This window comes from Amphiura filiformis, chromosome 16, assembly GCF_039555335.1.
Source record: "Amphiura filiformis chromosome 16, Afil_fr2py, whole genome shotgun sequence".
Classification (NCBI taxonomy): domain Eukaryota; kingdom Metazoa; phylum Echinodermata; class Ophiuroidea; order Amphilepidida; family Amphiuridae; genus Amphiura; species Amphiura filiformis.
This window is the reverse complement of record NC_092643.1, coordinates 37,302,303-37,323,547: the sequence shown is the minus strand read 5'-3', so window position 1 is coordinate 37,323,547 and position 21,245 is coordinate 37,302,303. Positions and strand designations below refer to the sequence as shown.

The 21,245-nt window shown below is 36.3% G+C and overlaps 1 protein-coding gene across 1 annotated transcript; it reads left to right on the top strand.

The window, feature by feature from the left end:
• The first annotated feature begins 5,984 nt into the window (after nt 1-5,984).
• Nucleotides 5,985-16,272, top strand: LOC140136584 (uncharacterized). Its single transcript, XM_072158272.1, has 2 exons — nt 5,985-6,242; nt 15,902-16,272. Exons 1-2 carry the CDS (start codon nt 6,008-6,010, stop codon nt 16,207-16,209), a joined length of 543 nt encoding a protein of 180 aa, XP_072014373.1. The 5' UTR covers nt 5,985-6,007; the 3' UTR covers nt 16,210-16,272.
• The last annotated feature ends 4,973 nt before the right edge of the window (nt 16,273-21,245 follow it).

Genomic DNA, 21,245 nt, shown 5'->3' with positions numbered 1-21,245 from the left:
GTTGATAAGTGGTATATTGATGCCATATTTGGTTGTCTTAAGGGCCATGTTCTGGTTTTAAAAGACGTAACACCACCACTTACAATAAAGAAGTAACCCGTTCACAGAATTGTTTTGCTGCAATGGGCTATTCCATCTAAAATCCACACTACCCCTGTGGAAGATTTAGCTAAAGTCTTCCACAGTGGGAGTATGAGTTTTGACTCAAATAGATAATTGGGTAACTTCCATTTGAAATCCTCACTCCAGGTGTGGAAGCCTAGGTAAAGCCATAATACAGGGGGAGTATGAGTTTCAAAATGATTAACCCTGACCAATTACATTTGAAAAACATACTTCCCCTGTGGAAGATATTTCCAAAATCTTCCACAGGGGTAGTGTGGATTTTAAATAGAAAAGCCCAATGTCGAGGTCGTTGTAAACTTGTTCCGATTTTAAAAGACGTAAACGACAACTTACAATAAATAAGTAAAAGAAAACAGCGTTTTGAAGGTGGACAAAGCTTCTTAACTTAAAAATCGTTCTCATAATTGTTTTGTTTCAATATCGAGGTCGTTGTAAACCAAAACTATGCAGATTTTATCAATTTCTTCTCCGATTTGCGTCATGTACAAAGTACATGCATAGGTTATATGCAGGTTGATAAGAATCACGCGTATGATGGCTTTGACGCTGGAAAATGTTGCGTATCAAACTGCGTGCTTACAGTAAAACGCTACGTGGCTATAAATTGTACCCCTGAAGATGATCCTATACCCAGCAAACACAAAAACGTTTTAAAAGCGTTTTAAATAAGTTATATTTTGGCTTTTGGTTTAGGTAAAAACGTTTCAATAACATTAAAATGTCGGGTTATATAAAGGTCATTATAACGTTTTAAAACGTTTTGTATGAAAACACACTACAACAATATTTTGAAATGTTTTCAGAAAATGTTATTGTAAACTATTTTTGCAAACATTTTTGCCAAATATTGTGTCAATACTTAAATAACATTATGTTAAAATATTTGAACCAAGCAAACACAGAAATGTTCTTAAAATGTTTTTTCAAAACCTTTTAATAACATTTAAATGTCGGGTTATATAAAGGTCATGAAGACGTTTTAAAACGTTATTGAAAATATTTTGGGCAAACATTTTTCGCAAAATATTTTTTCAACCCCAAAATAACATTTTGTTTAGAATGTTTTGTATCAAGTTTCAAGAATGTTTTTGGAATGTTATTAATACGTTTTTATACCCTTTATATAACCCGACATTTAAACGTTTTCTGTAAAACATTTTTGTTTGCTGAACAGTAGATTTTCAAAAAATTGTTTTTTAAGGTTACAAAACGTTTTATACTCTTTTAATATACCCTTTATATAACCCGACATTTAAACGTTTTCTGACAACCTTTTCTAACCTTTTGCGAATGATGTCGAAAACGTTTTGTGTTTGCTGGGTAGTGATTTGCACAATCACTGCCAGCGACACGTAGCAACAAAGTTGCCTTCGAATCAACTGGTTACGATTTTACGCTAGGTCTATAGCGACTTATCGACATAGCCGTAGATCCCGGGGGATGGGGGTAAACCCCGCCCAATATTTTGAGAGGGGTGGTCTATACAATGACCCCCAACCCAATATTGGCGCTTGTATGTGGGTTTCTGACCAAATTAACCTCATATTTGGCCATTCAACCTTAAACAATGACAATAATAATTGTCAATATAGCATATATTTTTTGCACGCTTCGCGCGTATTGCTAGCTGCCATAAGCATGTTTTGACGGCAAAAGGTGCTGGATTCACTATACTTCAAGAAAAAATTTCAAACCCCGTCCCCCAACATGCCCAATGTCTAAGAAATCTACGCCGCTGCTTATCGATTAGACATCGGTAATTGCTTTTCCGACACTATGTATAAGAAAAACGCTAATTGCGATTACTTTATATGATGGATATCATAAGACACCTGCTATACGTCTGTATAAGTTCTATATAATTTCCTAACGACCAATTGATCACGTTCTATTTAAGCTCTGAGTGAGTTTATCATGATTAATAACACATTTGTATTTCTCAAAAGTAGTCTATATACTTCCCTTGCACACCGACATCGCCTGGCTAATAATTACTTGGTACAGCAGAGATACTAAAATAAATACCCGGGATCTATACATGTGAATGTACTATGCACGATGTTGTTATTCAGACGAAAATCTTTGGATACCGGGGTAGAAAATGATGAATATCGCCCGTAAATGATTTCATATAAAGAAGCCAGATGTGCACTTCAATATACATGTTGAACAGATATGATAGTCGTTAGCTAGCGTCTTGAACTCAAAAACTGACAATAATTCTGATTTTATATGTGCAGAATTATATAGCGCAGTGTATAGGTCAATCGTGGAGGTAGTCTAAAAGCAGTGACCTATGTCGTACCATGCTAACTCACACCATAGATTTTTGCCTTAGTCAGATGTCCTTCGGCCCATTATGCGTCAAAACTATTAAACAGGTCGGAACAAAATGGCCATGCGTGGCGGTGGATTCAACCTACCACGGCGATTTCTGCCATGAAGATATCGGGGCGATGACACTGTGCCTTGTCCCCTACCTGCCTCACTGATTTTCTTTGTTACTTCCCTTGTCCCCTAGCTGCCTTACTGATTTTCTCTTTGAATAAAGTTCAATTTGGAATATCAGTTTCAACTGTTAACATAATGATTCGATTTTTTGTACAATTTCAAGAAAAATAAAGGTGTTAGGCTTACATTTTAGTGACGTTTCACCCCTGGCAACCTTATTATTGAGTGCTGCGGGTGAGGGTAACATGATCAACTCATCACGTCCAATACGGCAGTTCTTAAAGTCTATAACAAGAGAATAAAGATCTCAAAAACAAAATTCTCCTCATCACTGATGACTAGAACTTACAAAAAAATTGCTTTGCTACGGGCGCGTTAGTTCAGCTACTCAGGTCAAGTTCATCTTTAACGTTTTGGCTTAGGAATGATCATGGGTAGCCCCCTTACTCGCATGTAATAAGCTTTACGGAGTGGCTTGAGCAGAGGGATATTGCCGGGAAATTGTCGCCCACATCTCTGGAAAAGGTACGTAGATAACGTAATTGGAACTTAACATATCACATTAATGCGCAGTGATTTATAGTTGATACACAGATACACACCTCTGATTGCCGCTGACAACTACGGCCCCGCATTATTCCATAATTATTTTTATTTATTTATTTATTTATTATGCTTCATCACTGGCTCATATTACAAAGACAAATATAGTATATACAAATATTGCACATACTAATCAAGAAACAAAAATTTTGAGTAAAATGAGAATTCAAAAATTCAACCACCCCGAATAATCTGTATAATTTTGCGTTCTACTGAATGCGTTCTTCATGATTAATAACGCATTTTGTATTTATCAATTGATATTTGATAATCGACAATGACATAGTCTACACCCCCCCCCCCTTCATTCAGCTTGGAGGGGGCGCAGATTCGATTCAGGGGGCGCGGGCGCTGAATTGGTAAATCGGGCCCCAAGTCGGTGCCCATAGTACATTACTTCCATTTTCCCCTAGCTGCGTCAGACACTGATTTTCTCTTTGAATAAGTTCGATTTGGAATGTGGTTCAACTGTTAACATAATCATTATATTTTTTGTACAATTCCAAGAAAAATAAAGGTGTTATGCTTACATTTTAGTGACGTTTCACCCCCACTTTATTATTGAGTGCTGAGGGTGAGGGTAACATGATCAACTCATCACGTCCACTACGGCAGTTCTTATAGCCTATAACAGGAGAATAAAGATCTCAAAAATAGAATTCTCCTCACCACTGATGAACTAGAACTTTGCAATGCTACGGAAGCGTTATTTCAGCTACTCAAGTTTATCATTAACGTTTTGGCATGGGAATGATCATGGGTAACCCCTTTACTCGCATGTAATAAGCTTTACGGAGTGGCTTGAGCAGAGGGATATTGCCGGAAAATTGTCGCCCACATCTCTGGAAGAGGTACGTAGATAACGTAATTGGAACTTAACATATCACTTTAATGCGCAGTAATTTATAGTTGACAAGCTTCGATACACAGATACACACCTCGATCACATTGCCGCTGACAACTACGGCCCGCATTATTCCATAAACCATTAAACAACAACACATGGACTTGCAGCTATAAGAAGCGCACACCCTAGAATTCCACAATAGACCTTCGCAGCCCGGACAATTAGCAGTAAGTTCCTTTTAGAGAGGAATTTCAAGCTAACTCAATTTTTTACACGAGAGCGTATAAACACCGCCGGAGTTCTAAAATTTTAAGTACCACTTAAAGTACCATTTTAAGTACCGGGTACCTTTTAAGTACCATTTAAAAATACCACTGATCCCACCAACAGCGTCAACAAATTCACTTATGAGTTTAGAACAAGGCGGTTCTCCTCCGTGATGCCCTCATCATCAGAAACCCTTTACGTCAAAAGCTAGGAGTAGTCAGAACTATAAATTAGACCGGAGTGATGCGTAATGAGAAAGTGGACAAAAAGAAAGAAGAACACAATATCCGCGAAGGATTGTCTTGCTGTGGATATCTAGATTGATCTATCAAAAAAGTAGGATCAGGCAGACCCACTCCTAAAACAATGTGTACTTCAAAGCATATACCGTAGATGACAGACAAAAGTCAAAAGGCATGGCTGTATTTTCTTATATAGAGGGTCTTAATAATTTACACTTAATGTTAAACAACACTACTTTAAAAAACACGTTTTTTTTCTACTTCAATTAAATTTCATCGCACAATCTACAGTATGTTTGTTCATCAAGGACAAACTTCTCCCTCAACAAAAAACAGAGTTTGTCTATGAAATGGTCTCTATTTGCTTTCTCGGAGAGAGTCTTCAACTAAGCTTCTATTCTGGATGTCATGTCTTTATCACTTATGTCCATGACGATATCTTGGCCCCGGGGTCTTGTGGACCAATGCATATAGGTGTGAGTTATAGGGTGTGTATGTTGTAGATATCTTCCCACCGTAAATAAACCTTTTTCATGGCCAGGCATATGCGTGATGCCATTCAAGTACAAATTGGATCAACTTGTGGGCTATTGACATCGAAAAATATCTGGAACCAGGAAATTACCATGAGGCCAATGGCGGATTTAAGACCAGTGGCGGATCTAAGGAATTGAAGATATATTCTTCAACAGCAACTTGCATAAGTGAGTCAAATTTGCGATACGATGTCCCATGTTGTAAGCTCAGTAAACCGTCCAAATTGGATGGGGCGGAAACAAATCATTAAACCAGCTAAGTTTCGCAGTCAGAACCCTGGTATGTTTTTCATGAAAAAGAGCATCTTACTCTCAAGTAGTGAAATACGTCAGATATTTCTCTTTGAAAACATCAGCACTTGGGATTGTTTCAAGGCAAATATGTCAAAAACTCAACTATATACTAAAGCATATGTTTTGTTTACTTTGTCTTAATTTGTAATTCATTAAATTCAATTCCCTGATTTGCCTGTTTGCAGTAGAATTTTTGTAAAGTCTAACTAACTTTATTTGACAAAGTATTTATTATATCGTTAAGAGCAAACACTAGAACATGCATTTTTCGATATCGAATCGTATTCTTCAATTCAACCTGTCCTCAATTCAATTTACAATTAAAACAAAGCAAATATTCGTCACTCAAGGGTCAGTTTAATTTCTTGCCAATACAAATCACGCTGTAAAACTCCTAATGAACACGTGTATATTTTTTATCCAATAATCGTTCTAATGAAACTGTTTGTTTCAAATAAGTTTCCTTAAATCTTCTGGCGTCCTAAAATAAGAAGGGTTAACTTTCAATATGTATCTATGCAAATAAATTTCAAACTACTTCATCAAGTGGTTTGACGTCGGATAATTGCCAGTATAGTCTGTATCGACCAAGCTAATCCACAGTGATGGGTATTCAACTTTATGTGAGGTTAGACAAGAAAATGGTGCTCTTCCTATTTCTAATAGCTATCTCCATCACTCCTTCGTTACAACAAAGTAAAACTGGTATATGTTCAAATAAATCAATACCCGAGAGTCTAAAAACTGCTTGTGAAGACTATTTCAACAGACAAAATAATGATAACGGGAGTACCAGAGGTCCGGTGGTTGCAACACCACAAATGAGGAAACGAGAGAAAGAAGATGTAGATGATGATAGCTTCGATGGTGTTCCACGTGAGTATTGAAAATTAATCAATTTGTGTTTTTAAACAGGGACTTCGGTTATATTTATAAATGCGCTTTTATAAATACGCACGTGACCACTTCCGCTCTGCCATAACAACTAGTAGACTGTAAGTCTCGAAGTGACCTTCAATATAGCGGTTGGTCTCTCTACACATTTGGATGCAAAAGCGGAACAACATACGACTACTGTGCAGCAAAATTGTCTATTTTGTTCAACTGTGTGATTATATTGTAAACGTTTCCGTCGTTGAATATCTTTTTTCCGTCGTCAAATACTTTCAAAATGTTGTTTTTGATAACATATTACAAATTAGGAATCCCACATGTGTAATAATTTTGCTATTCAATTAATACTTAAATCTGATGATATTTATCTACAGGGTTCTTATCCTTTTCTGTATGTTCACTGCATGAGGATTTGATCACGCTTGCTGATCCTGGTATGTCGTGCCCATGAGTCACGTGCGTATTTATAAAAGCGCATTTATATAACCGAAGTACACTGTTAAAGGTGGTAGTACCTTTTTTTTATCATACATTGCATGAGACCTATCATGGACACAAACTGCTTCCAAATTTGGATTTTGATATGAGGATAGTATAGGATAGCAATTTTACTATCAATTGTATTCACAATAATTTAACATAAAAAGAACGATGGTTTATCTACGCCCATTTTGATATCCAATTCGTCCAATGTCGTTCGATATTAGCAACACAAAAAAATCGACAGTTGCATTTTACAGCGATCAGTGGTTATTACGCAAGCATTGCATCATGTTCAATTCGCCATTTATCGTCGCGCTTAATTCAAATCAATTCAATTTACTGGAACTTTTAAATTCATTTCTTTAAAAACACTTCTGTGTGACAACATTGGATTAACGAGGTGTCAAAATACGCGTAAATAATGCGTTCTTTCTATGTTAAATTATTGTGAATGTGTTAAGCGCTTCACAGACTCCGAGTATTAGACGTACAATATTGTATGTAACATATCTACGTTATTTAATCTATTGCCATTCTATTTCCAGTAATGTTTAAGTTCTAACGAATGTTTGATGACGAAAAATCGATAATATGTTACATATAATATCTAGTAGATATGTTACATACAATTTGTATGTAACATATAAAAAAATTATATTTTACGTACAATAAAAAGTCTGAATACTGCTTTAGGGTAGACGAGGTATTGTTGGTCGAAGCAACCTAAAAATCTAAATTATCTAGATCAATATATTATTGAAAAATAACACCTTCATGTTTTGCAAAAGTTCATTCTCCAAATCGTATACTTCGCAAACTTGCTTAATTTATTGTTTATAATAAGTTATGTACGTTTTACAAAAGTGTTGTTGTTTCAGCCCTCTTTACAACGTAACTCAAGAACAGCAGCACCTATAAAAGTATAATCTGTGATATTTTAATTCTTCTATACGCTCGCTATGAATTGAGCAATGCAGTTTTTACCAAAGCTCACTACCATTCGCAAGATGCTGGGAACTACCAAATCACAACACTAAAATAGTTAATAACCTTAATAGTTCTAAAGCTAAAGACCCTAGAAAAGAGGGTATATATGCGTATTTATAACTGCTAAGTTACTTTTTGTGAAGTTTTTACTTTCGGTAGTGGTTACCGCATTTTTGTTCACACCATCGACACACCATCGAACGAAACATATTCTCGGGCGTTTAATTTTACTGGGTAATGAGAAAAATATGAACTTTTTTCTGATACCATAATCTTAGTTTTGATATAAAAGGGAAAATGGGAGATGATACTATCGATCTGGTCACATACCTGTACAATAACCACCAAAGAAGATTACCATCATATCACCACAATGCATTATGCTTTTGCAAAATACCATAAAAATTGATCCTGATGCATGCAAGTTCCCATTGAACATATAGCAATATCACTGGGACTCTTTGGATTGTATTTATGTGTAACTGGGGTTCTCATGTATTAAAAAATGATTACAGGTGTTCAAAAATTAAGAGCTCGTGAAAGTTAGACAAAATAGGGTTATGAAATTTGAAATGAAAAATATGAACCAGTATTTTTTTGACTTGGAGATCAAGCTATCTTCTCCTTTGATGTTCATTGATGTATGTTGACTGCGACCTTCAGCACATGTATTTTGGAAGGCTATTATATCATAACAAAGGGGTAGATCCGCACTTCTGTAAAGTGTGCTGAGGCTATTCAGTATCGAAGTTACGTAATGTTACTATGTCAACGGGATCACGCGCTAGAGTAATGAACCACGATCGAAATGATCACCACATAAAGTATATGGTACTCGAAGGCATACCAAAGTAGCGTGATCCGGTAACCAAGAGAATTACGTAACCACTTCGATGCTGAATAGTGGTTTCTTATGTCTCATACTGCAGTTACTGTCCGTTTTCCTATACACAATACACAGTGCTCTCACCATTGACGCGTGACCCCTACAAATGATCTACGTTGGAAGAATGGGCACTTGCCTAGTTAACATCACTGTGTGAAAAATAACCAGCCAATATGTTAGCTATTCTCCAAACTTCTAGCAAATATATTTCTCTAACATGACCTAAAATTACAGCTAGGTTAGATGTTCAGAAATAGTCGCACTTTTGTAAAATATGAGTGAGGGCAAGGCATAGCTAGCCAACTCCCCGTGTTAATTGAATGGAGATTTGACCGAAAATATTGGTATCGGACCGCTCACTTCTGAAGGATGCCACAAAAAATCATCATCATCATCATCATCGACATCATCATCATCATCACTTTCTACATTTTTTCTAAACAACATAGGGCCTACCGTTTTAATAAGATTTTTTTCTTGAAATGCATGTAACTATAATTATTGTTTATAGAGCGTGATGAAATAAAACATCACGATTTTCATCACAAAACAAATATAATGCATAAGAAATCGTTTGTTTTAGAGCGTGATGATGAAATAAAACATCACGATTTTCATCCCGAAACAAAGTAATACATAAGAAATCAATTTTTCGTGAGTGATGAAATAAAACATCAAAATTGTCATCACGAAACAAAGTAATACATGAGAAATCGTTTGTTTTAAAGCGTGATGAAATAAAACATCACAATTTTCATCACAAAACAAAGTAATAGGCCTACAAAAGAAATACATTTTTCAAGAGTGATTGAATAAAACATCACGATTTTCATCACGGAACAAAGTAATACATAAGACATCGTTTGTTTGATTGCAATCAACCGCGACAGTTCGTCTCACACACATAACAATGCACTGCGATCAAATAGGTTGATGACAACATTTGATTGAATGGACTGCACTGCGCCATGATTACGTGCACCGGTTCAAATCCTTTGTTTGGAGCCAATCAATAATTTCACGTACAGCCTCTATGCAAATTAGAGTTTACACACGCTGCAGCTGGGGTAATCGACCGAAGCTTGTTGCCGTTAGTGATCGAATGCATGAGCTTATTTGCTTTACTGAATCGATTTACTGGATTAATTTCCTGTTAACTGGGTTTAATGCCACAAAGGTCGAATCGCCTTTGCCATGGACCATGACTGCATCATGTAATGCTTTTTGGAGTACTCCTATAGTGCGTCCTTTTGATGCAATAGTAGATCCAATTTAAATGATACCATATCCATTGTCATGTAAAAAAACATTTCAAATTGATTATAGATCTGTTGCATGTTGGTAACATCAAACAAACTTGATCCAAAGTTGCATTCGGACCAGGGACAGAAAGGTCTCCTCTCCTGGCTCGAAATACCGGGAGAAAATTTAGCAATATGTGCGATATGAATATTTGTCTATTTTTTAAATTTAAAGTGCACATTTTCACGCGCAACTGTCCCTGTAAATTCATTCTGGGAGAGACATTTTGTCCAGTCAGTACGTCACTGAGTGCATGCCAGACTTGTACGTAAACGTCTCGGCCGATTTGTGCTCTTTCACTAGATTTGTTTAGCGATGAAGGAAAACATATCGGCAGGGACCAATCATTACAAGTAATAAATTTGTATTAATTATTATTTTTGGTATAATCCATTATCTCTCAAGTGATGATCAACTTTATGTTGGTCGATTTCTGGTACCGTAAAGACTCGATAGTTAGCATATGCGCTTACTATTGAGCGCTTTTGAATACATGAAATTGTTCCAAAGTCCGGCGCTTTACCAACTGAGCTAATTGGGTTGAGGCACAAATTTGCAGGTTTACTTGTTCGTATATAACTATGTATGTATATCGATGATTTGCTGAAAACCCTTTACACTTTTGTGGATGGGGGTTTTTTGGTTTTTGCCGCAGGTGGAAAAACCGCGGTTTTAACCACTTGGCAAAAACAGTTTTTGCCGGCAAAAATGGCAAAAACTAAAAAAAGTTCAGTTTTTTCATCTCAAAACAAATTATTAAATTACAAAAATAAGTTCCCGAGTGTAACAAGGCCAGATTTTGTAATTATATTAAGAAATTAAAGGCATACGTTTTCATTGCTCACTTAGTGCATTTAACCGAAATGTGGCATGTATCAAATTCAAACCTTTTTCATTTTAAGGACTTGATGAGACAAAAAAATATGTTGAATGATTCATTAAAAGTTGTGTGTTACTGTTTATGAGCTTTCTGTGTCACTTTTTATTATTTGAGTGACTATATAGTGTTTTAGCGGAAAATTACTAAGAATAATCAATTGGTCATAAGTTTTACGTAACTGTGAAAACATGTTTAATGCTAATTTATGCGGCTTAAATTTACACAAGCATTAAATTAGTAAGAATAATCAATTGGTCAGGAGTTTTACGTAACTGTGAAAACATGTTTAATGCTAAATTATGCGGCTTGAATTTACACGAGCATTAAATGTTTTATCAGAGCGTTAAACGTTTCAAAGTTAATCATGCGAAACAAAAATACCTTAAGAAATGTCAAATATTCACAAAATGAGTTAAATTCGAATTCATGCATAACAATATAAGAATTGAAGTAAATATTAACAAGCCGTGCAGGCGTAATGGAAATTAAGTTAATGGCTTAACATGTTTAATAAAACATGTTTATAATGGGGACATGGATAAGATAATAACTCGCAAGTCAGCAAGTTATTATAATTTTGAATTCAAGTTTAAGTTTTATCAGAGCGTTAAACGTTTCAAAGTTAATCATGTGAAACAAAAATACCTCACGAAATGTCAAATATTCACAGAATGAGTTAAATTCGAATTCATGCATAACAATAGAAGAATTGAAGTGAATATAATCAAGCCGTGCAGGCTTTATTTGTTAATGGAAATTAAGTTAATGGCTTAACATGTTTAATAAAACATGTTTATCTTAATAAGTGGGGACACGGATAAGATAATAACTCGCAAGTTAGCAAGTTATTATAATTTTGAATTTAAGTTTAAGTCTTAAAGCTTTCAATTGTATATACTTGAGCCTTAAACACTGCATATAGCGGTCGTGTTAAACTAAGAATGTCTCCAAGCCCAAAACACTTGAGAAAAATGGTTCACAATGTAAATAGAGAACTAGCCGTATAGAAATAAGATAACAAAAGTCAACAAATTCAAAATAAGTTTGATATGACGTTGAATTCAAAGCAAATTCTGAAGTCTGAGAATTTGTATGCTAAAATAATTCCACAAAAAGAATGTTTCTGTCGACATCAAGGAGGCACTTTATCATAAAAACAAAAAGTAGAAGAAAAAGCACTTTACCACATAATCAAAAAAACAAAAAACAAAAAACAAACAAAAAAAATGGTTGTTGAAGTTAAAGATACAAGCCAAGTACATGTATGTCACCAGTTTTCTGGGCATTGCGGTAAATACATACCAATTAATTGTGCCTAAGATGGGAAATAAATACGTGAAATGAGTGAAGCAAAACTTTTCATGTCTATAAAAGAAGACGCATATGTGCAGTTATTTTTCGGCTTTCAATGATATTATGCATTAATTATATGCATTTATGACAAATCATGGCAAATGACATGGTCATTATTTGAAATCTGCGTAAAGTATGGAATTGGGTGTTATAAAATACACTTTGAGGCTTTGGTAACTTGTGCCCTTAATTAGTGCAAATTATGGTCATGTTTGGCTTTGGGGCATTCATATAGGGAATACTATGTGCCCTGAAATGGCTGCGGATTATGGTCTTGTCCGGGTCAAGGGTCAATTTCCCATGGAATCTAGAAGTGTGCCAATTGGCGAATATTTATGGTGAACAATGGTAACTTGTGCCCTTAATTAGTGCAAATTATGGTCATGTTTGGCTTTGGGGCATTTACCATAGGGAATAATATGTGCCCTGAAATGGCTGCGGATTATGGTCTTGTCCGGGTCAAGGGTCACTTTCCCATGGAAGAAGCTGTTAAATTAATAACGTCATAAGAAATAATGTGCCTTTAAAGGTCCGTAACCCGATCGACAGCATCATCCCCCGATTTTTTCATTGTTGATGAGGTTTTGGTATCACATAATAGATACTATTTTTCTCATTACTATCCTGAAATTTGACGCTCCAAGTCGATGTATTTCCGGAGAAATCATGAAACACAGCGGTTTTACAGGTTACCAGTTGTTCGCATTTTACACGACACGGGAGTTTTGGGTAGTCATAGAATGAAATCGGAATAGATTCGGAAGACTTCACCCCAGTACCAATTCGCCCGCAAAAATACATCAAATAGGCCCCCTAATGTCAAACTATAGATGGCGCTATAATGATATAAAACAAAAACAAAAATAAAGAAATACATAAGAGGCGAAATAAATAAGGAAACATGACCTATATTGTCAAGCATGATACGAGGAATATGAAAAAATTATGAGCACCTCCCCCCCATTAAAAAAATTAGTTAAAAAATAAAACAAAGAAAAATCATAAATATGTGAAAATGTGCATCATATAGCTAAAAATAAAGAAATAATTAAGCGAAGTAAATACAGCATGGGCTATCTTGTCAAGAATGATAATGAGCGCAGTGATATTAATCAGTATGAATAGAGGGTATAAAAGTGTACAGGGGCGAGCCGGTTTTCAGTGCCAAGGCGAACACTTCCTGTTTCCACCGGGACATGCGCTCGGCCGTTGTTTCGGGATGCCTGACCAGAATGCAATTCACGCGTACCAGTGTATTGGCTTGCTAATATGCTAATTATTCACATTTATGCTGAAATTGTTCCCGTTTTCTCACATAGATTGATAAAGGGGACAATATTTGACATTGTATGTAAGTTTGAAGAGAATCCATATCCTAAACCGATAGGGTTACCCCCCTTTAAATACGCGCAGATTATGGTCATGTCTGGTGTAGAGGCATTTTTCTTTGGTATGAGATACTTAAGAAATCCCATAGAGGATATTCTTTATATATACTTTATATATAAATAAACCAAATGATCTCTCGGTTGGTATAGAACATGACCACCACAAAATTTTGTTGTCTCCCATGTTTGTTTTTGAGTCCATTGACAATGACATTATTGTTTGGCTTGTTGTTTTTTGCGTACATATTTTAAATACTTGTGTTGAAAGATAAAAGAGTTGATGTTCTGATTAACAACCAAAGAATAATTTTTAAAGTTGTGTAGATTTTCTGGTCTTTGATTTACAACGAGGACAAATTTTGAGAGTTTGGTACGTTTTCCATTACCTTAATTACACCGAGGAAAAATTTCAAAAGTAGAGTTTGATTTTCCGGTCCTCGATTCGCATCCAAATCCAAAGAAGAATTATGAGAGTAGAGTCGATTTTCCGATCCCTGATTTACAACCGGGAACGAATTTTAAAACTAGAGTAGATTTTCCAGTCTATATTTTACAACTGAGGAAAAAATTTGAAAGTAGAGTAGATTTACTGGTGACTTTCGAAAGTTGAGAGGATTTTCCCATCCCGGATTTACAACCGTAGAACATTTTGAAAGTTGAGAGTCAATTTAGAGGTTTCTAATTTATGACCGATGTAGTGATGATTTTCCAGTCCCTGATTTACAAACGAAGAATTTTGTAATTAGTGTTGAAGATAAAATTTGAGAGTACAATCGAAAGAAACGTACATTTTCCGTTTTGGGTTACAAACTGGGTACTTGTTTTTGTAAACGTGGCTTTTTACTTACGCGCTCAAGGGAAATTTAAAACGAATTTTCCCGGACCATGTTTAGAATATGGATGTCAGATATTTAGAATTTGCAGGGCCGTTCCGACCATTAGGCCAGGTAAGGCGGTCGCCTAGGGCGGCAAACGCAGAGGGGCGCAAAAAAGGGCAAAAACCCCCAAAAAAACACGGGAATGGAGAAAGAAAAGGGGAAAAAATAACACTTTTGTGGTATGCTTTGGTGAGGCGACAGGGAGAGGCTTTGCCTAGGGCGGCAAAATCCCTAGGAACTGCCCTGAGAATTTGAACACCTTTCACTGGACAATGTTAAGAAATTTGACACATGATGTTTAGCTTCTAAGCGTGTTTATAAAGTGAAGGCAAAATTGTGTTTAGAAAAGTGTTTAATTTCTAAACACTGTTTTTGCATTGTAAATGTCATAGCTATATAAAGGTCTGTAGTAACAATTTGGCTTTAAATTTTGAAACGGCGAGATTTCGAAAAGATTCTGATTTGCATTTCTCATAGTTTTTAAGTCATTAAATGCTAACGATTTTCAAGTACCCACTACGTCAAATAATAGCATTCTTTTTGCTCCTATCGTGAAATATTTATAACTCGTTTAATCTGAATAAGAAATCCTCTATCGGATCAAGCTACCGTTGAATCAATACTGTCAATTGTTTGTCAAACATTTGCACCTGAGGTAGTTCAATAATGTCAATAAGAATTTAAAACAGTTTTAACTGAAATGAAAGACAGAGATTTAAAAAAAAAAGACTAAATCGCGTCTGACGTCAGGGCAAAGGCGCGCCATTAATGTCCATAATTGCCCATTTTCTGTCTAGTTGTCAGAATTTTTGACGCGAACTTGTCTTTTTATCTCTGTCTTTCATTATAACATTTTAAAATTTTAAAAGATTCAATCGACTTTGAATTTTCGATGTACATGGCACGACGTCCTGATCAAAAAGGGTCACGTGACGGTGTGATTGGGCTATTCCATTTAAAATCAACACTCCCATATGGAAGATTTTGGAAATATCTCCCACAGGGGGAGTATGTATTTTAAATGGAATGAACACATTAAGCGACTCCGTGTGAATTGTATACACCCTCTAGAGGGAGGCCAAGTTTCAAATGGAACTGCTAATGTGTTCATTCCATTTGAAATGCATACTCCTCCTGTGGAAGATATTTCCAAAATCTTCCACAGGGGTAGTGTGGATTTTAAATGGAATAGCCTATTGTTTTACCCTTATGAGTCGAGGACACATGATGACCTTAAGTTATAGGTTAAATCAGGACAATATTTAAGAGTAATAATTAAGGATGACAACTCCCGTTCCTGATCTATCTGCAGTTCTAGCTAAACTGCTGATTTCATCTTGACTTGACTGGCAACCCTCGATAAATAAAACGAGAATATACTTTATGAGGACGTTGTGTCACCCGTCCAAAATTGAAAGTATGCCTATCGGGCTATTCCAGTTTGTTATTGTTTACTAATTCAGCTAATTAACTTATTATCACAGAACGAAGACCAATGGCTGATCCGCCTCGTTTTGGAAAACGAGCAAACAGGCGACCCGTTGCAGACCCGCCCCGGTTTGGTAAAAGAGTAGAACACGTAGAAAGACGTCCTATCTCTGATCTGTACATGTTGGAGAAACGAGGTGACAGAAGGCCCATCGCAGACCCACCTAGATTCGGGAAAAGATCTAGACGACCTATAGCGGACCCACCTAGATTTGGCAAAAGAGGAGAAAGGCGGCCATTAGCTGATCCACCCAGGTTTGGCAAACGAGACGGCGTTAGTCAAGAGTTAGAATGGAGGACTTGAAGACAATTGATAAGATTGATAGTTTCGTTTACTTCGTTGTACATTTAGTAGCATTGTTGGAAGCATGCCACGGCATTATCAGTGATTCGCCAAACTAGGACTCCTTAAGGGAAGACAAGGTACTGTTGGTCGAAACAGCCGAAATATATCGATTTTCATTATGTAAATAAATATATTATTGAAAAATAACACTTTGATGTTTTGCAAAAGTTCATTCTACAAATCATATCCTTTCAAACCTTGCTTGATTTATCGTTGTTAATGAATTACGTACGTTTATGTAAGTGTTGCAGGTATTTCAGTCCTCCTACAACATAACTCAAGAACCATAGGACCTACAAAAGTATATCTGCGATATTTGAAATCTTCTACACACTCGCTTTCAAATGAGCAATGCGATTTTTGCCAAAGCTGACTACAATTCGCAAGATGCTGTGAACTACCAAATCGCAACACTTTAAAATAGTGTCAAACCTTAATCATGTTAATTCAATACTTGTAAGCACAATGCTAAAATTAACCATTGATTACATATTCTTAATAACATCAGATGATCCCCTATGGATTTCTAAACCAAACCCCATACAATGTTCTATTTGGATCCAAATGATAGATATGGGTTCCACTGATACCAACATCAACATACATGAACGAAACTCTAATGATGCAATAAAGAGGATATTTCACCGAACTATATCATTTTACCCTAACGTGGCAGTGACGTCAAAGCGCATTTCATTAGGCGCAGCTTCAAGTAGCAAACGGACGCTGAAATCGATAACGCACAAATGCGCGCACGAAACAGCTGTCTCAACGTGTTAACGTCACTGCCACATCAGGGTGAAAAATATAGTGGATATAAACGAGTAATTAACTAAAAACAATGAATTTGTGCAATTAAATCATTACAAAATTTGTTTACATACATGCTTTAAAACCTTTGGTGTCGAGTTCGAGTATCATTTTATCCCCAGACACTGAAATAACGAAACAACTCACACCAATATTTGGGCCTCTTGTCAGACATTCAGAAAGAACGCATAATTTATTCAAGCAATGCTTCGAGAAAATTCACTGGAATCAGCCAAATAATTATGATTTCTGGAGAACTTTTTCGCCCGAAGTAATTACCCGACCGAACATCCCAAACAATTACTGGGAAGTCAGTTGCGCCTATAAACCAAGAGTTCCCCGTCACACACTAGCGATCAACTCCTCATCAGAAGGAGGACGAAAGTTCCATATACCAATGGACAAATATATAGCGATCTCATCTCTTCATCTGGAATGCAAACAAAATGGCCGCCGAAAGCTCCAAGCAAACACGTCCATGATTGGCAATGTTGACACAGGACGAGGCATCCCATTTGCTCCCCCATGAAAACATCACGTGACCTCACGAAAGCGAGCCTATTTCAGCTGCAGGGATAATTTTGTGTTTCATTTGACGAGCAAATTAAACTGTATTTTAAAGAAAACTATTTTACGTGTCATCATTATTTACTATATCATTAATATTAAATAACAACACTCGACACCAATTTTAAACATACTTTAATATGATATTGATGTTGTACTTATTTTAAGAAAATGAAGAATACAATCTTTCCAGCCAACACACTACGTGTGTTTGTTTGTTTGTTTTAAACGGTCGCTCAAACAAAATGCTCAAGGCAGGCTAAAAAGCCTATATATAAGCATGCTGGCCTGTACGTTGTACTTAGGTTGTCATCTACGTGGTAAGTACGTACATTTGTGAACTCGTATTCGTGTTGTTACAACGTTATTTTCGACGTTGATTTTCGGACGTTGATATAACGTTGTAAGGACGTTGTAAGGACGTTGTTTCGACGTCAAGTTGTGAACGTATTATTCAAACGTCCCTATTAAGTCCGGTCGAACGTTGTAACAACGTATGAATAATACGTTCACAACTTGACGTCGAAACAACGTCATGATGATCTTATATCAACGTCCGAAAATCAACGTCGAAAATAACGTTGTAACAACACGAATACGAGTTCACGAATACAAATTCACAAGTTTACGTATTTACAACGTAGATGACAACCTAAGTACAATGTAGATTACTTCTATACGACGTTGTAACAACGTAAATTGTTGGCTGGGATGTGACCCGTTCTTACAAACCCAGAACGTGACGACTTTGTTTTATACCATGTACAAATGCAAAAACCTCTCTTTTCCCTCTCGGATCGACTTAATTATAACTCTCGGAGAATGTTACTAGCGTATACTAAAAGTTTGTGCACATACAGCCACAGAGACATCGACGCACAGAGAATACATCGGAGCTCATGTTATAGTCCCCTGTCCAAATTTCGTTTGGCGGGGACAAAAATACCAATGGGGAACACAAATCAATCTGGATTCGCATCAATCACTCCAGAAGCCACCACATGCAGAGAGAAACGTGGACATTCAAGAAGCAGTGAATCTCGACGGTTCATTTGGCCTTTTAGAAGCCGGTATTTCAGTCAGAGGGGCATTCCGTCGAGTTGTCACTCAACCAACCGTATAGATATGAAGAGACAGGTATGAAACGTTGATGACCGTCCAAGAAATGGCCGTCTGAGTGTTACTTCTACAGGGCAGGGTGCTTCTTAATGAATTCTGTTGTGCTTGATGCAAATCCATAGTGATTCTTGTTCCTCATTAAAATAAAGCAGATTTTTTTTATTGTCATTGCTTTTCATGCAGCAAACATAATTGTTTACATTTGGATGGAAAGGTGAACAATAAAATAAGTAGCGCATTGGATACTCATCCAAAATCATGTACAGGGTCTTTTGTACAGGGGCAACTATTAGAATTCGACCCTTTACCATTCAAATGGTTGTAACTTTTTCAAACAGATTGCAGAACAACAAATGTGGTATCAAAATTCGCAGTATAAAATACCGCACCCAGTTAATTTTATAATTTACTTAAAGGAAATCTGTACCATAAACTAATCAATGGCTATATAGTTGCAGTAATAATAACAACGACAAACAGTAAAAGTCCCAAGCTTATATACGTCCAAATAAAGGAGAAATTCTTTTAAGACAATCAGCGATCAGTTTGTAATCCATGGTGGCGGCCATATTGATACCCGCTGGATTTTATTACGCTGTAACGGTACCCCGATTTTGAAACCAGCGAAATCCGTGCCACCAGCCTCGTCCCTCGTGAACTTTGGTGACACGAAGCGAATACTACCAAAGTTCAGATTCAACATTCGTTCAAAAGAAAACGCAACAATTTTTACCCATAAAACTACAGAAGAACATAAAAAAATGTATTTTAAGTAATATTTATGATCAACAATGTCTTTTGAGAACGAAAAGTAAAAACAGCACTAAAAACCAAAATTCGCTGTGGGGTCGCGAATGCCATAGCAACACACGCTCGCCGCGGGTCTGTGTGAAAGGTTACACTACCGCTTGTGGCAGAAAGGATTCGCAAGCAGCTATCATGGCGGCTTCCATGAATCGCAGAAACGAAGGATTAAAAGTGCTTTTTCTTTGTTAGGAATATTCCGAAATACATATAGACCGTCTGGTATGTTTAATTTAGGGGTATATAACTATATTAGCCATTGATAAGTTTATGGTACAGATTTCCTTTAATACTCTTTTGGTTTTTAAAACATGACGCCATTTTCAAATGTAACGATACTTGTGAGCAATTTATCATGCATATCTGTATGTGTACATACTTTATTATGTTAATTGAACTTTTTTTCATGTAGTCCTTACATATCGTTAATAATGCGTTAAAGGAGAGTGGTCTGATTTCATCAGAAGCTATACAGACCGCACGAGAAATACGGTACCAGTTATGTTCACCCCTCTACATCTTAAACAAAGATAAAAGCAGCAGCCAATACCTTAGCTCTGATTCGAGACCTCATAAACAAAGATAAAACCAGCAGCCAATACCTTAGCTCTGATTCAAGACCTCGTTTGTTGAAATCGGTTGAGAATTTAAGAAACGGTGATCAAAAAACACACGGAAAGAACGAAATCAAAAACACGGCGTTAGTTCTCTTATTCGAGACGCTTTGTGTACAAATCAATAGGACATCGTTGGGTCAAGCTGCAACTTTTTAATTAGCATCTTCCTTGGGATTTTGAATTCATATCAATTTGTACGCGCTCTTTTTTAAAAGTCATAGTTCATTGAATTTACAACCGTATGACAAAACAGGCGAAAATAATAACTTTTTGCACAAGATTTGCCATTTAAAGAGAGTTAACTATTGCTCATTCTAGTGACTCTAGTATATGGACAATATAAGTGTGCTTTTTTTTTTTAATAATGACATAACATTTGAAAAATGTTGTAAGGAACACTTGAGGATTGACTTTTAAAACCTACATTTTGGTTAAAAAAAGGTGCTTGGACAGGTAGTTTTCAACAGATTTTCCACATTCGCCTTGCTATAACATTGAATTGTGTTATCTGTTGACCTAGTGACTAAAAGTGTTTTTAGGGGGAAGTGTTAGCTTTCGTTTGATATAAAAAAAAAATTCTGATTGGATGAAGGGAACACTTGAGGTTTCGACAAAAACCAATCAAAGAGGCACATTTTTTAGCTACAAGCTTCACAGATCCTACATTACTATGCACTCAACAGTGTAGTGTAATCAAAGACTGTGGTGGAGACATTCACTGCTTGTTGTTCTATGCTTGGAAGCTCCCCGGGAAGCTCTTGTGACGAAAATGTGTGTTCAGGTGTATCGAGGTGGAAACTGTGCGCATGATAGTTTATAAAAGAATCGTTTTTGTATAGAAACCTTTCCATATGACCGTATCTTTATTTTTGGACCAATTTCAACGAATGAGGTATTAAATCCGAGCTAAAAGATTCAGCTATTGGCTGCTGGTACTAATTATAGGATATGCAGGGGTGAAAATAACTAGTGCGTTAAGGGGTGGGGTATGAACGTTTGGACAGTATTTATTGTGGGACATTAGAGCACATCAGACATATCGAATTACATTCTGAATACGAAGAATGTCATTCTGAT

What these genes read in the sequence shown, in the direction of transcription:
- LOC140136584 (XM_072158272.1), top strand. Translation starts at nt 6,008, where the DNA reads ATGGTGCTCTTCCTATTTCTAATAGCTATCTCCATCACTCCTTCGTTA. An exon ending in TAGCTTCGATGGTGTTCCAC is followed by an intron (nt 6,243 to 15,901) that starts GTGAGTATTGAA and finishes TTATTATCACAG; the next exon opens with AACGAAGACCAATGGCTGAT.